A 17,649-nucleotide genomic window follows, 5' to 3' on the forward strand; every position below is an offset into this window, starting at 1 on the left:
TGCATCCACTCTGCCATCTTAATTTAAGCACTAAGTAATTCACGAGGGTTGCCACAGTGAGGGAAAACTGCACACTGGCCGAAAAACCCAAGCTTCATGGACAGAGGAGTGTGACCAAGTCAGTGTAAGGGATTAAACGAAAGCATTACAAATGAAAGAAGGAGCATTCTGAATGTAGGGACAAGCCTGACTAGGACAGCAGATTCTGGCCAGGGAAGCATATGGGAGGTAGGACCTTGTTTAAATATGTTTTGACATTCAAGCAGAAGAGTTAGCATTTGTTAAATTGAAAATTCACGAGTCACCATGTTTGAGTAGCCAAGTGACATCAATCAAGACGTATTAAAGGACAATCAAGATGTAATTAAAGGAAGATTAAAGTTGGCAGCATGATGCTGGGTAGCAGTTACAGTGATAATAGTAATAAAAATAATGAATAGATTATTCTATGTGCCAAGCACAATTTTACATGGTGTACATGAATTAATTAGCCATCACCACAACCCTATAGGTTGGCTCTCTTAGTTTCATCCAATTTTACAGGTGAGAAAACTGAACCATAGAAACATTAAGCAATCAGTCCATGGTCTCACAAGAAAGGAGGAACAGAGCCAGGATTGGACCCAGGCATTGAGGTTCCAGAGTCTATGCTCTTGCTTTCACCACTGTGCATACTGTCTGGTATGGAAGAAGGGACAAGGGTTTGAAGTGGGGCCAAGTTGTTTTTGATTTTGGATACTTCACTTCTCTGGTCCAGCTTGATGTGCCTATGGACTTGCAGAAACAGTATAAGAAAAGATCTAACATGCTAATTTCTTGTCTCAGTTACTTATCCATAATATCAAGATTATAATAATATCTCGACCTTACCATGGAATGCTAAATAATAAGTAAGATAAAGTGTCTCTTCTAACCTGATTAAATGTCTATTTTCTCAGAAATCCCCAAAGCTAGAGTTAATTGATTTATACCTGCCAGCTTAGTTCTACTCCTAGTGAGAATTCTCTTTGAGGGCAGGAAAGGTGTGAGCTCAAGAGAGGAGCATAACTCTCCCCCACCCCTCATTCACGGCTTCTGCTCACTCCTTATATGGGATCTGACTGCTAGAACAATATCAGTTAAAATCTAAGCATCAAGATGCTATTCTCAGGGTCACTCTGGTTTCCATTCAGTGACCTAATTTTGTATGTTTGCATATGTAACCTGACGACCATTCTGTTTCGAAATGATTGATTTATGTAGTTCTGTAAAGCTTTTATCTTAGCTAATTTGACAAAAGTCAAATTATTAATTTAATTTTGAAGAATCCTCGTTCAAAAGATACTGCTGTTTGGGGATTAAAGTTTTCAGTGCTTAGAAAGGTGGTTCAGAATGTTCATTTCCGATTGCAAAGGTTTTCAAGATTTGGTTGAAATGCCAAAATACTTTATGTGAATATCTCTGCCTCCTCCACGTGTTTGAACACTTTTTCTCGGGACTCTGACAGCAGAAGTACAAACTGTATGGAACATGCTAAGGACTTATTTGACATAGTGCTTGAAATTTGTCTTTTCTTAGAGCAACAGAGACATACCTAACTTTCAAGTCATGCATGTTGACTGGAAAGGGTTAGAAAGACATTGGTTTCCTCACTTGTCATTCCTTTGTTTAAAAAAAAAAAAATACCTCAGAAAATCCATTAACAACTTCCCAGACTACTCTAAAGTATCTACTTGAACACCATGGCAAATAGTATAAACGTGTTGATCCCCAAAGAATTTTGTGCTGGAAGGAAAAAAAAAATAGCTTTCTTCTTGGGAAAAAAAAAAAGGTAATACACAAAATTTCCAGCAACATCATTGTGGTCTTGAAGGGTGCCACTGGTTTCAGTAACTTTTGAAAATAGTACTCGGGGGCACCTGGGTCTCAGGGTCCTGAGATTGAGCCCAGCGTCGGGTTCCTCATTGAGCGTGGAGTCTGCTTAAGATTCTCCCTCTCCCGGGTGCCTGGGTGGCTCAGTTGGTTAAGCGACTGCCTTCGGCTCAGGTCATGATCCCGGAGTCCTGGGATCGAGCCCCGCATCGGGCTCCCTGCTCGGCAGGGAATCTGCTTCTCCCTCTGACCCTCCTCCCTCTCATGCTCTCTGTATCTCATTCTGTCTGTCTCAAATAAATAAATAAAATCTTTAAAAAAAAAAAAAGATTCTCCCTCTCCCTTTGCCCCTCCCCCCTGCTCTCTCTCTCTCTCTCTCTCTCTTTTTCTCTCTGTCTCTCAAAAAAAACAATACTTCGGTTGCAACAAAACATAAACATCTCTTCCACATTATTGGGGGAATTTCTTGTCACTTGGTATCCTTAAGTTAATATAAAATACTGCAGTTTCTCAAAGTAGCTCATGCTAAAAACATGAACAACACAGTAGCCAAAAGAGTACAGTATATTGGGGATGTTCTAGTTTTTAGTCACGTCAGAGGCTGGAGAGCCCACAGGGAGTAGAAGCTGTTCTAAAATCAAGGCATATAGGTTGCCCATCACAGTCACTCTGTGGCTCTGTGGCTTTCCACTCCTGGGATTTATCTTTCCTGATATGGAATTAAATCTTATACAAATTACCTTTATCTCCCTTAGGGCAAAGAGTATAATTATGAAAAAAATCTTGAGGGGGTTTCCAAGTGAGCAGCACTATGTCAGTTGCACTTCCAACAAGGCACGTAAAATTCTGAGGTGAGCCTGGACCTGTGAAAAGAATAAGAATATAAAATATGAGAAATAAGAAAGGGAATAAAAACATTCTTCCCATTACAATTATGATTATCAATAACCATATTTTAACTATGAATTTTTTTTAGAGATCACTTAACAGAGGAAATGTCACTCTAATGTGGCACCGTGGACCTGAAAGAGTCAGCTGACCTGAAGATCTCTGAGAATACCCTCTTCCTCTCATATATATTATTGTTCAGCTATCCTGGGATTTCTAACTTTCACTGTGCTGAAAATCTGTCATTGGTAGTACTAGTAAACTTAACTGTCATTATTTGGAAGCTTCCAGTAACTAGTCATCATAACTTGAGATGAAGAATATAATAAATGCCTAGATCAAATTTATCAGGTATAATTTACATTAAGACATACTAATTTGAGGTAAAATGTATGACTTTGGACAAACACATGCATCTACATAACCACCACCACAGTCAAGACCTAGACTATCTCTATCAACCCCTCAAAGTTCTGTGCCACATCCCAGTCAACTCAGCTCCGTTGCCCAATCCCAAACAGCCTCTGAACTGCTTTCTTTTACTATAGGTTGAATTCATTTATTCACCCATTTCACATAGATAAAATCAAATACTAAGTACTTGTTTTATGTCTAGCATATGGCGCTCAGTATAATGTTCTAGAGGTTCATTCATGTTGTTGCATGTGTCAGCAGTCGGTTCTTTTATTTCATGAGTAGTATTCCAAGAAACCAGTATTCCATTGTAAGGATATACCACATTTTATCTATCCATTCAACTGTTGTTGGGACATTACGGTTGTTTCCAGACTCTTGGCTGCTATGAGTCAATCTGCTATGAATCTTTGTGTAGAAGTCTTTGTGTGACATGTTTTTTCTCTTTGGCAAATAACCTGGAGTAAAATTTTTAAGTTATTACCTTACATTCTCCACCAGTAGTATTGTCAGTCTTTTTAACGTTAGCCATTTTAGTGGGTGTGTAATGTCATCATCCTCTCATAGTTGTTTTAATTTGCATTCCCCAGATGACTAATGATATTGAGCATCTTTACACATGCTTATTGGCCATTTGCATATCTTCTTTTGTGAAGCATATGTTCAAAATGTTTGAGTATTTTTAATTTGGTCAGTCGGTGTCTTATTTTGTATTTGGAAGAGTTCCCTATATATTCTGGGGAAACTTCTTTTGTTGAAAAATTAATTGTGGATATTTTCCTATAATATATGGATTGATTGCTTTTTATTTCCTTAATGGCTTTATTTGAAGAGCAGAACATTCAATTTTCATAAAGTTTAATTTATAAAATTTTTCTTTATGATTCTTCCTTTTTATGTCCTAAGAAATCATTGCCTGCACCAAAATAGCAAAGGTTGTTTTTTTTCTAAGGTCTTTGTCTAGACATTTTATAGTTTTAACTTTAGTGTTTAGGTCTGCAATCCACTTTGAGTTAATTTTTGTGTTTGTTGAGAGGTAAAGACTGATGTTCATTTTTTCTTCTATAGGGATACCTGGATCATTTGTTGAAAAAAACTACCCTTTCCCATATTTTTTATAAAGTATATTTTTTATTTATAAAAAATTTCCTAGGATTTCTATTTTGTTACATTGATTTATAAAGATTGCAATAATTTTAGTACTTAATATTCAAAAAATATTACATTTTTTTAGGTGTGCTGGGGACATAATTTTAATGTAGTTTTATTTTTCTTCTTGTGATTTTGTTTTGGAGAGTAATCAGGAGTCATATTGGGGCAGTTCCCTTAATCCTTAGCTAACCCTTCCATATAACATTTAGAATCATTTTAGTATGGTCTTTCAAAAGTTCTGTGATATTATCCTTAATAAACAAGTTCAGTAATGTGACGGACTGCAAGATCAACACAGAAAATAAATAGTATGTCTATATACTAGCAATAAACAATCTGAAAATTAAATTAAGAAAATATTACCATATAAGCAAGAATAAATATAAAACTAGAAATAAATTTTAAAAAAAGAAGTGCAAAACTTATGTACTGGAAACTACAAAAAAAATTTTTAATACATTAAAGAAGACAAATTAATGGGAAGACACGGCACATTCATGGACTGGAAGACTAACATTTTTGAGATGGCATTACTCCCTAAATTGATTTATACAGGCTCAATGCAACCCCTATCAGAATTCTGACTGGCTTATTTATAGAAATTGACAAGTTGATCCTAAACTTCACGTGTAATTTCATGGAAACTTGAATAACCAAAACAATTTTGAAGAACAAAGTTGAAGGTCACAATTTCTGATTTCAAAACTTATATAAAGCAAGAGTAATACTAACATAAGAATAGACATGTAGATCAATGGAATAAAGCTTAGAGTCCAGAAATAAGCCCATCATTACGGTTAACTTTTGACAAGGGTGGCAAGGATATTCAATGGGGAAAAGATAATCTTTTCAGCAAATGGTCCTAGGACAAGTGGACAGCCATATCAAAAGTATGAAACTGAACTCTTACCTCACATCATATACAAATATTAACTCAAAATGGATTAATAGTGTTACATTTAGGAGATAAAACTATAAAACTATTAGAAGAAAACATAGGAATAAATCTGCATGACTTTGGATTTGGCAATGAGTTTTAAAGGTGACACCAAACCATAAGCAAAAGGGTAAAGTTGATAAGTTGGACTTCATCAAAATTAAAATCTTATAAGTTTCAAAAGTTATCAACAAAGTAAAATGACAACCCACACAATGGAAAAAGATATTTGCAAAGCATATGTCTGACAAGGGACTTGTGTCTAGAACATATAAAGAACTCTTATAACTTAATAAAAAAGATTTTTTAAAATTAGCAAAGGATTTGAATAGATAAAAGATATACAAATGGCCAATAAACACCTGAAGCCATGCTCAAAATCATTAGTCATTAATCCAAATCACAATGAGATACCACTTTATATCCACTGGGATGACTATAATAAAAAAGAGAGACAATAATGAGTGTTGGTGAAGATGTGGATAAATTAGAACCCTCACGCATTGTTCATGGGAATGTAAAGTGATGCAACCACTTTGGAAAACAGATTGGCAGTTCTTCAAAATTCAGAACATAAGGTTGTCATATGATCCCCAAATCCAATCCTAGGCGTGAACACAAGAGTAATGAAACATAGGTCTATACAAAACTTGTAAATGAATGTTCATAGCAGCATTATTCATAATAACCAAAAAATAGAGACAACCTAATCAACTGATGGATGAACAAACAAAATAAGGCATATCCATACAATGGAATATTATCAGGCAATAAAAGAATTGAAGTATTGATACATTTTACAACATGGAAGCACCCTGAAAACATTATGCTAAGTGAAAGAAACCAGTCACAAAAGACAACATATTATATGATTCCATTTATATGAAATATCCGGAATAGGCAAATCCATTGGAGCAGAAAGTAGAGTGGTAGTTGTCTAGGTGTGGAAAGTAGGAGGGAAATGGGGACCGAATGCTAACAGATACGGGGTTTCTTTTTGGTGTGATGAAAATGTTCTAAAGTTCTAAAGTTGATTCTGGTGGTGATTGCACAACTCTTAATATAGTCTTAATATATTTTTAAAACACCGAATTATATACTTTAAATGGGTGAATCACAAAGTTGGTGAATTAACAACTGACACATCACAATCTCCAAACCCAAAGTTCATATTAGGGCTCATTCTTGATGTCATATATTCTGTACGTTTGAGCAAATGTATCATATGACATGTACCCATGATTACGGTATCATGCAGAGTATGGTATTATGCAGCCTCTGATCTTTTTACTGCTTCCATAGTTTTGCTTTTTTCAGAATATCATGTAGTTGGAACTATACAATATGTAGTCTTTCCGGATTGGCTTCTTTCACTTAGTAATATGCATTTAAAGTTCTTTCATGTCTTCCCATGGCTTGACAACTCATTTCTCTTTAGTGCTGAATAATATTCCATTGTCTGGTTCTACTATAATTTACCCATTCACCTACCAAAGGACATCTTGGTTGCCTTGGTTTTGGCAATTATGAATAAAGCTGCTATAAACAGCTCTGGGTAGGTTCTTGTGTGGACATAACTTTTCAGCTCCTTTGAGTAAATACCAAGGAGTGTGGATTGTATGGAAATAGTATGTTTCGTTTAGCAGAAACCACCAAAATGTCTTCCAGAGTGGCTATACCACTTCGCATTCTTACCAGCAATGAATGATTTTGTTTTAGATTGCAACATTGTTCCACATGTTGCAAATATTTGATGTTGTGAGTGTTTCAGATTCTGGACATTCTAATAGGCATGTAGTGTATCTCATTCTTGTTTTTGTTTGAATTTCCCTGATGGCATAGGAAGTAGAGCATCTTTTCATATTCTTATTTGTCATTTGTATATCTTTTTTGGTGATTATATATTTTTAATACACTGAAGGATCCACTTTGCTAACACTTAATTAACTATTTAGTATCTGTGTTCACAGGAGAGATTGACCTATAGTTGCCTCAGTTTTACTCAAGTTGCAAATCCACTGAACATTAACCCTAAGCCTATCCTAAACCCTAAGAATAACCAAAATGAGTTGATAGATTTCCATGTCTTCTATCCTGTTGAGTAGTTTGGATAAGATAGAAACTATCCATTCTTTGAACCTGTGGCAAATATTTCTTCACATTTTCTTAAGAACAGGTGAGGGAAGCAGACGGTGAGTGTGAAATGAGTAGAGAGACATTGGACTATAAATTTAATTCCAATTTTCTAACGCCTCCCAGGTAAATTTTCATAATTCATAAGTTCTATAAAATTATTCATCTTATCTAACTTTTCATATTGGATGCAAAGTTGTTTTATAATTTGTTAAATGTCTACTTTAAGAATTTTTTAAATCAATGGGGGGTTTCAGTTTTTGCTAGAGGTCTATTTTATTATTCTTTTTAAAAAAACAAGCCTTTAAGTTTGTGAATAAATTCTTAGTATAATTTTCTTCCTTCTTTCAATAACTTGGTACTCTAAACTTAGTGATGTTCTCCCTTCTATCATTTTTGCATTTATTGTTTTGGTTCTTACAAGCACTCTCCGTTGATTGTCACTCAGCATACAGCAAAATGATAAAATTTCTCCTAAAATATCACTTGGTCTTCCTTCAGACTATGAAATTCCTCCACAATATGTCTTTACTCAAATCTGAGTATCTGTGTTTCAAAAGGTAAACTGAGGCCATTTGTATTTATGGAGACTTTTGATATATTGTGTGGCATATTTCTGCTATCTCACCTATTGCTTTCTACTAGTATTTCTTCTCTCCCTTTCTCATTCCCTCCCTGCCACTTCCTCCTCCTCCACCTCCTTCTTCTCTCTCCCTCTCTCATTCTCTCTCTCTCTCAATCTCTCTCTCTCTTTTCCTCCTCCTCTTCTTCCTCCTCTTTCCTCTCCCTCTGCTTCTTCTTCCTCCTTTTCTCCACTACCTTTTGCTCCTCTCTCTTTCTTCGGTGGATAATCATAAATTGTCATACACATAATCAACATATTTTTTTCCTAGCAGATTCTACATTTCATTGGAATCTCCATACTTCCACCGAATAAGAGTGGAATTCTAGCACTGTTCCCTTCCTTCTCCCCTCCAGCTCCCAAATGCTATTATTTTCCAGAATGGTATTTTCCAACTGTTCTTAGCTATTATAATCTTGTTATTATTTATATTGCTGGCATTTTAGTCATGCTAACTATTATCTTGCCACCGATATTTAGATTTGCTGCTGTGTTTTAATAGCCTTGTGCTCACTTCTGTCAAAGGCAGGGTTTGATAGAGGGGCAGTGGGTGCAGTAGCCCACCAAGAAGGGAATGGTGCTCAGGAGAAAATGGGAAATGTGTGAACAAACCGGATCATCTATCTTGGTTTTGTTTCCACCATAAGCTCACAAGGGCCTACAATTTGCAGTTGAAAAAAACAAATAAAAACAAAACAAACACACAAAAAACTTGACAAAGGTTTGGATCTTCTGTCATTCATTTTGAAATTCTACTTTACAAACTGATACATATCTAATTTCTGAAACCCTTGCTCCAAATCTACAGCATCATTTTCTGTGATTCTCAAAGAATTGTAAGAACATAAGAAGAAATTTTACATACACATATAAGTAATATACTCACTTCCAATATCTGTTTGAACAGTTTTATTTATGTGCAAAAACATATGGCCACCATAGGATGCTTGTAAACTACAGGAATAACTTTGGTTAGGTGAAAAAGGTTCAAAGTTAACTTCTGTCTTATTATGTGCAGTATAATTACCTGAAAGACATAAGTAACATATATCAGTATATGAATACAATATATCACATTTAATTTTCTCTTTAGATTTCCTATCTATAATAATTTAATATCTATCAGAATTGAAAACTTTTACAAATAGTAAATAATAAGTAAATGATACTACAAAAAACTACTATCATAATGCACGGTTTTGCCATTCTCCATTTTAAAGAAAATATTAAAAAGTCCAACTGAATTTGAGAGTGTCTCTAATATAACTGATGGAAGGAGTTCTCTGTTCAGAAACTGAGATTGAACCTGAGTTAGCTTTTGCCTAACAAATATTTTAGATACATCATTGTTTTGCCATCAGTTCATCATCAGTTTGTTCTTGCTTTCCTCATACTATTTATATCACAGCCATGAATCTTCTTTATAACATGATGATTACAACCGTGTTGCACTACATCCCTTTGTGTGTGTGTGTGTGTGTCTGTCTGTCTGTCTCTGTTTTGCCAAATATGGCTTAGCAGATGGCTTTATACCAAAGAAGGAGCTTCCACCTTAATAAATTCAAATAAAAAGAATTAAAAATTCCTTAAGTCATTAATTATTAAAAAGAACCGGTATCTCAGTTCTTGCCCCCCGTATGAACCCAAATTCATATTCCTAGAGGCACTTACTGTGCTTTTCCCACTTGTCTTTCATGTAAGTGTTCTTGAGGTTGTCTATGAATTTTGTTGATGGAGGGCTGACCACATAAACTCTTGAGTAATATGATCTTATGTTTGCTTTTATTCTAACAGTATGTGTATCATAATTTTTTTATAACATCCTTCTGTGATAATCCCTTCAACAATATCTTGTGTATAACAATTGCCAAGAAAATTCTTGTAAATTAATTGACTGTTACTATTTCAAAGATTATTTTTTAAGGAAAGTATTTGTCTATTTTGTGAATTTGAGTGGTATAAAGAATACGATGTTTTGACTCCAAATATACCATGGACCAAAAGTGGGGAAGGGGAGGGGGAGGGAGACAGTGGTAGGGAGAGGAAAGGGGGAGAAAGAAGGAAAAAAATAAAGAAGGGAGGGGGTAGGAGGGAGGGAAGAAAGGAAGGAAGGAAGGATTAGATACATCTAGAACAACTTTCTACCATAAAAATACTCTAATCAAAGCTATATTCTTACCACATTGAAATGTGTATCTAATTTTATTATTATCACAAGTAAATGTTTCATTTTCTTCTACTTTTAAACAAATAGAAGTATTTGCTTTTTCATCCTCTGTACAATTTTTCAAATCAAAACCTTCAGGACCTGTCAAAAAGAAGATATAGAAATAGATGATTAATGTTTCATAATGTGTGCCATATGCTCAATTAAAGTGACTGAAATTATATTCATGATATAGTCTTTGGCAAGCATTTAGAGTGCTTTTGGCAAAGTCTAATAATTCAGGGTTTTGCATGTCTCAGTTATTTAGCTTATTCTTTTTAACATCACACATTTTGGCAGCATTTTATTTAGAATTTATCTTACCTTTAAAAAATGGGACCCAAGCAAATGTCTAGGTGAAATTGCATTTTTTGCACATTTTAACACACTCACTTCATTCTTTTTCTTATATCTTCAATTTTTTTATTTACTCTTGATTTTTTTATTAAATGATTATTACACAGAGTATAGGGGGTTCTGTCTTGGAGAATGTTTTTTACATCGTCATTTTCTGTTCCTAATTGATAATTTATTTCAATAATTTTTCAAAAAAATCAATCTTTAACCTATGTATTTTTAAGTTTTTATTTTATTTTATTTAGCAATGCAACAATTCCCTACAATAACAAGTGCACTCCTTAATCCGCATCACCTTTTTAATCCCCTTCCCCTCTGGTCACCATCAGTTTGTTCTCTATAGTTAAGAGTCTGTTTCTTGGGGCACCTGCGTGGCTCAGTTGTTAAGCGTCTGCCTTCAACTTAGGTCATGATCCCAGGGTCTTGGGATGGAGCCCTTATCCCTGCTCAGCGGGAAGCCTGCTTCTCACTCTCCCACTCCCCCTGCTTGTGTTCCCTCTCTTGCTGTATCTCTCTGTGTCAAATAAATAAAATCTTTAAAAAAAAAAAAAAAAGTCTGTTTCTTGCTTTCTGTCTCTCTCTCTCTTATTTTTTCCCTTTGTTTGTTTTGTTTCTTAAATTCCATATATGAGTGAAGTCATATAGTATTTGTCTTTCTCTATTTCATTTAGCATTATATTCTCTAGCTACATCCATGTTGTTGCAAATGACAAATCCAATAAAGGATTCGTATCCAAAATATATAAAGAACTTACACAAATCAACACCCAAAAAAACAAATAGTCAGGCAGAAGGCATAAACAGACATTTCTCCAAAGAAGACATGCAGATGGCCAACAGACACATGAAAAGATGCTCATCATCAGTGACCATCAGGGAAATGCAAATCAAAACTACATGAGCTATCACATCACACCTGTCAGAATGGCTAAAATCAACAACACAAGAACAACAGGTGTTGGTGAGGATGTGAAGAAAAAGGTCCCCTTGTGCACTGTTGGTGGGGATACAAACTGGGGCAGCCACTGTGGAAAACAGTATGGCGGTTCCTCAAAAAGTTAAAAATAGAACTACCCTATGATCCAGCAATCTCACTGCTAGATATTCACCCAAAGAATACAAGAACATTAATTCAAAAGGTTACATGCACCCCTATGTTTAAAGCAGCATTATTTACAATAACCAAGATATGAAAGCAAACTTTAACCTATTGAAATGTTAACAAATCAATGTTCTTGAATTATTATGTGATGTGAGATAGTCAAAACATTTACAGTTCCTGAATCCCTTTTCCAAAATGTATTTTGTAAAGATATGCTTTAGTGGAGTGGGCTTGATACCCTGGTCCCTTCTTCCCAGCAGGAGCTGAGCTGGCAAAACCGGCTTGATCACCTTAAAATGATCATAATCTCTTTTTTTATGTGCAAGTATTTTTGTTCTTTCCACAACCATCAAATCCTTGACTTTGTGTTTTCCCCCAATATACTCCAGACACAACTCTATTTAGAAGGATAAATATGTGCACATATGTATTTAATGACTTGAATTAAGTGGGGGGGGGAGAAAGCTTGTGGATAATCGCTTATCCACAGAGGGATAAATAATACTTAATCTACGCGATACACTGTGTAGAAGGAGTGTAGGGAGGGAAGAAGAATTAAGACGGCTTATAAGACTTCCTAAACTCACTGGGGTAGGAGAGCAGAAAGTTCACCCACTTGCGTCCTGCCAACTTCCTTTCCTTCATCCCTGCTCACTCACCTGACAGATTCCTGCAACCCCTAGCATGCAAGACACATAGAATTGTACTTTTTTGTAAATATACAAATAGAAACCAATTTATATTTACCTGGTGGTACTTCCAAGTTTAAAATTTTATTTGGAGTAAGACATGAATTATGACTTATAGTAACATTAATATTTGCACATTCTGGTAGGGTCTGGATCTCATTCTCTACACATGTGGCATTTCCACAATTCACTTCATCACTAACATTTAGTTTTGCCTTAAATGACTTAGTTTCATTATCATAATGATATTTCACAGAGATATGTGCATACTTCTCATCTGAAAGAAAATAAAAATGAGGATTATCTTTTAAAAAAATTTTCAGAACAAATAAACCTACATCAAATGCAAGCACCTTATTATAGATTTTCAAAAATATCAAATATCTAACAAAGTATCCCCAGAAACATGAAAAAGAGAGGAAACACATCAGGTGTGTCCATAATTATTTTTCAAAATTCCCTTTATATCCCTGCCTATCAAGGACCTCAGCTTTTAAGTTTATACTTGGGTGATTGACAGATTAATGTCTGTCTTCCTGACTGAACTGTATATTCATTCTATGACAGCAAAGTCCAGTTTACTTTGAGCATCAACATAAATCCAAGTTTTTGCGTAAAACCTGTCATTAGTAGGGGCTCGTTTGTTTGAATATTACTTGTTGAATTGATGCACAAATGAATGAAGCATCTGACAAATTTCTTCTCCTTGCTTTATCATTTCCCTTTCTTTCTAAAATGCAGTTCTTGATTACCTGTTTCTCCGAATATGTGGAACATTAATTCAGGGACCACAGGCCTCATTACTCCTTTACCTAGGTAAAATTATCAATAATAAACCCTCCTAAGGACCTCTCCTTAGTGACATCTCACATTCTCTCCTTTATTTAAACAAATTCCGTTGACTGGTAAAAATATGTTTTCCACAAATGCTAATTTATTCACTCATTTTTAATCCAATGAACATTATTAAGCCCTTATTATCTTTAAGACATTGTCCCAAGCCCTAGGAATACAAATGATCAGCTCTTAGAAATGTAGAGTCCTAACATGGAGATAAACATAGACATGAGTTGCAGAAGACATGCAAACACCTAAAACAAGATTATGCACAAAATAATATGGGAGTAGGGTGGGGAGAAATCTATTCAGATTGCAGGGATAGGAGAGGCTCTCCAGAGGAGGTGGTGACTCAGTTTGTGTTTTAAAATATGAGTAGGACATAGGAAAAGAGATGGTGGGAGGGGGTGCGCTGGATGAAGGCAGAGTGGAATCCTAAGCGTAGAGGAAGAAGAGCAGGAGAGAACACAGAGACATTATGTAACCACTATGGGTTTAGAAAACTGTAAGTAATTTCATACTAGTTAAGTGAAGAGTGTAAGAAGGCAATAATATAGGAGAAATATGATCATAAAATACCATATTAATTAAGCAAACATATGAAGGCTGATCTTTACATTAAATGTATGGGGAGCTGCCGAAGGCAGAGACTTCAGCGATGAGATTCACAAACAATATGGAGGGTGAAGCCCCTATCACGAAAGACCTTCACTGAGAAGAGAGTAGGAAAATGGGAAAAGGGTTGCACAAACTGCTCTCAAGCACCTGCTTTGAGCCAAAACCCTGACAAAACAGAAAGAGAGGCAGAGACAAAAACAGATTCTTTTTCTTCACAAGCCTTGAAGGTATTCTCCACATTTCACATGTATCATTACACTGAATCCTCACCCCCTGCAACCCCAAAGCAAACTTGTTATCTTCCATTTCACGCACACCCAAACGGAAGTTAAGTGGCTTCACCAAAGTTGTTTAGCTAGTAATTATTAATCCTGATGCTCAAAACTAGGTCTGAATATGACATCAATCTTCTTGCTCCTGAAGGACACTGGCTCTTAAGATTTGGAACTAATGATTACTGGGAAATGAGAGCCAGTGAGTATAACTTGCTAGTGGGTCTTGAAGCTTAGAACGAAGAAGGAAATAATTCAAGCAATATTCTAAAGTGATATATGCTTCCTCTAGATAAACAAACTTACCACATGATTGCTTAGGTGTAGTAGGAACTATAATAGAAAAAAAAAGAGAATGCAAATTATTAAAATTTCATTTACAATATCTCTGCTATAGTCATTTTGTGAAAGGGTGGTTTTACAATGTTTCAACTTCATAAGTTGTAAAGTCTATGAGTTAGGTTTAACAGACAATGCAGGGTTCACAGTGCCTAGTACAATGTTTTAATCTCAAAACTTCAAATGTTATAAACTAATGAGCTAGTTCTATAAAACATTTTCATGAATTTACCCAAAAAACATGATTGTGATAATAATAATATTGGCATTTTTGAGCACCCATCTGATTATGGTGTGGTGACATGGCTAACTCTACACACAGCCAAAAACATTTAAAAGATCCTCATCCCCTTGATTAATCTCAAAATAGATTATATAATTATAACCTCGAGAGAGTTCAGTTTACACCTTTGTTTAAAAACATCAGAAAACAGGCAAAAGCTGCTTATTCCCTAGTTTAATTTTTGTTAAGTTCTTTGCACATATACTGGATCCAGAGTAATTAATGGCTCTTTCAATGAATTGAAACATATCTTGTGTGAAGCATTACTGAAGAATGAATGGAAATGTGCTTTGTGAAAGCGAAGAGGTCTCTGCTAATCTGGTCTTTGAGTTGGAAGAATTGGGGAAAGAAGAGTGGGCTTGCAGGCTCTGCCATGGCCGACTCACTGCCAATTGCTCTGTTCATTCCCTAGAGGCCCCTTGCTTTTGCTTCCATGCTCCATGTTGCATGACTGGGGCTCTACAGTCAATCCTCGGCTATTCACCACTTGGAATGGAGAATCCCATTGATAGACTAGTTCCTTTTCATATTAATACCTAAACCCACTCTTACAGAAAGAAGTCCTAGTATATTTGATTATTTTTCTATGCATTTGCATAAAGTACAAAGTTAGGAGAGCAGAGGGGTGCTATAATGACATGATAGGTTATGACAGTAACATGATGCTCTGATCTCACCAGTTGTTGCCTTGCTAAAATAAGGGTTTTAAGACTAACTGCTATTCCACAGCCCCCATGATTAGAATACTCAATAGAACTTCTCAAAAAAAGGAGCCCCGTGTAGAGCAAATGGGAGACTCTTCTATGAGCACATCCCAGGTACATGGTATGACTGCATGGCTGAAGGTAAGATTGTCACCTATTGTTGTGGGAGCAGTTTTATGGATAATGCTCGCTGTAGGTGAAGTGGACGTAAGAGTCACACCTGCAAGGAAATGAACAGAGAATAAAAGTTAGTGAGTTTGTCATAATAAAGGGCAAAGGAAAAACTCTTCAGCAAAGATATTTTCCCAACCAAATCTTTACTACAGGAGATCTCATTGGAATTAACACTTGCTCATTTTCAAAATAAAAAAGTGAATCAAAGCTTTATCTACCAATGGCCCTTGAAGATAAGCAATAGTTCAAATAATTAGAGCATGACATTAAATAAGTTGAGAGAAACTATTCATTCCTTGGTGTAATTCTTACCTGATGGTCAAACTACTCTTTTCTCCTTCAATTACAACTTCATTATTTTAATTACTAATAAGGATACCACTTACTCTTTTTTAATATTCACTGCCTACCAGCCTTTTTTACATACTCAGTTCTCACATCAATCCTATAAAATGAATATTATAATATCCAGTTTTACAGAAGGGAAAACTGACACACACAAATTATTAGTGGCTTGTGCTAAAGTCAGCCAGAAAGTTAAGGAGGCTGGATTTGATCCAGCTATATGACACTAAAGTCTATTATCTTTCTTCTTTGCCATCAACATTCATACTATGAATAACAAAATAAAGTATGCCCAGAAGAAAAAGCTTACCGGCAAGTTTATTTTGTCTAATTTAGTATCAAGATATGAAACTTTGTAAAACAGGAAACCTGCAAATAATATTTGGTATGAAGTAAAAGAGCTGCATTAAAGTTTCAAGTTTCCATCTCATTATCCATCACCTAAGACACCTAGAGCATCATGGTCAAACCTGAGGCGTTATCATGGGTGGTGCTGGAGATGCGTGAAGGTAAGGCAGCAGAGCTGCTGTGTGCAGGGCTGAGGGTGGCTACTGGTGTGAAAGCTGTGTCTACACGGAAGATGCTGGGTGTAATCCGTTCTCCTGGGAAGCCTGCAATCAGAAAGGCCATCATCACTGTTGTCCATTTCCACCACCCAAGGGCAACGGCCAGACAGTCAACATAAACAGATTATTGAAGCTAAGGCCAAGCAACAATCAGGCACTTTGCTCTATGTGTTCTGCAAAACTGAATGAAAAACAGCAAGCTTTGTGGAAGAGGTAAGTTTAACATCAGGCAACTCAAAACCTATGCAGTTCTGTCTTCGGAGCACAAATTTAAAAGTCTTTGGGACTTGAGGAGCCAGCGTGCACAACTCAGGGAAGCCAAACTCCCCGGCCGAGGCATGCCTTGGGTGCTAGTGAGAATGCACCATGGCGAGAGAGTGGGGGGCTGGCTTGCCAGTGCTGACACCACAGAGATGGGAGTGGAGCTCTGGGTGTAAAAGGCTGTGTTAAGGTTGCCAGAAGAGGAAGCCAGACCTGCCATGTGCTGAAAGCCTCGCATGGGGTGCACCTCTCTGGGGGGGGTGCAGATTTCTGGGTGCAGGTGCTTAGGTCTACTGTTCTTAAATCAAAGCTGAATGGGCTTCTGCCTGTGCAGTTGCTGAGCTCAGGGCGCTTCCTTTCCAGCTGAAGGTTACAATTTGACTTCCACGTGTAGACTGCCCTTGCCAGGAAAAAGCACATCTAAGTCAACTGGTACAGAATCAGGCATCGTTGCTGAAGAAACGGTACAATGTATTTGGTTAGGACCTTTCACTCTCAAGCTTCAAAGCACCTCATGCATGTGACATCTTCCTGCAGACATCACACCCAGAATTACAGCACAAGCAATCAGTATGTATGCATTGGGTGCCTATTACATGACTAGCACTCTGGTAGTTGTCATGGCAAAAGCAAAAAGAAATACTAACGAGGCTCTATTTAAGCTTGTTTGGTTATTTCCCTGTCATGATCCCTGGGGATCTCTCAGTTCAATGATAGGAGATTAGCTGTGCATTTGCAGTAAGAGTCTCAGTATTTGAGCAGAGTAAAACATGCATGCACATTCTGAAAATGGTTTCAAGGCCATCATGCAGGCATCCTCCAGTTACAAACCCAGAACAGTCCATAACTTCACATCCACATCCGTTAGAATTGAAAAAGCATCTTCCAAAAATTTGAGT

At 36.3% G+C, this 17,649-nt stretch overlaps 1 protein-coding gene across 5 annotated transcripts in view; it reads right to left on the reverse strand.

The window, feature by feature from the left end:
• The window catches only part of PTPRC (protein tyrosine phosphatase receptor type C), a 120,479-nt gene that overhangs the window by 37,395 nt on the left and 65,435 nt on the right, over window positions 1-17,649 (reverse strand). For 3 of the 5 annotated variants that reach the window (XM_035010388.1, XM_035010387.1, XM_035010385.1), the window contains 6 exons: window positions 15,559-15,624; window positions 14,385-14,411; window positions 12,410-12,628; window positions 10,177-10,305; window positions 8,884-9,024; window positions 2,592-2,714 (listed from right to left, as the gene is read on the reverse strand). In XM_035010388.1, the coding sequence (XP_034866279.1) occupies window positions 2,592-2,714; window positions 8,884-9,024; window positions 10,177-10,305; window positions 12,410-12,628; window positions 14,385-14,411; window positions 15,559-15,624 (705 nt within the window). Of the gene's footprint in view, window positions 1-2,591; window positions 2,715-8,883; window positions 9,025-10,176; window positions 10,306-12,409; window positions 12,629-14,384; window positions 14,412-15,558; window positions 15,625-16,393; window positions 16,535-17,649 lie in introns of all 5 variants that reach the window. The other 2 variants (XM_035010386.1, XM_035010383.1) reach the window with 1 other exon arrangement.

The sequence above is a fragment of the Mirounga leonina genome, unplaced genomic scaffold (genome assembly GCF_011800145.1).
Source record: "Mirounga leonina isolate KUSES-001 unplaced genomic scaffold, KU_Mleo_1.0 Mir_154, whole genome shotgun sequence".
NCBI classification, from domain to species: Eukaryota; Metazoa; Chordata; class Mammalia; order Carnivora; family Phocidae; genus Mirounga; species Mirounga leonina.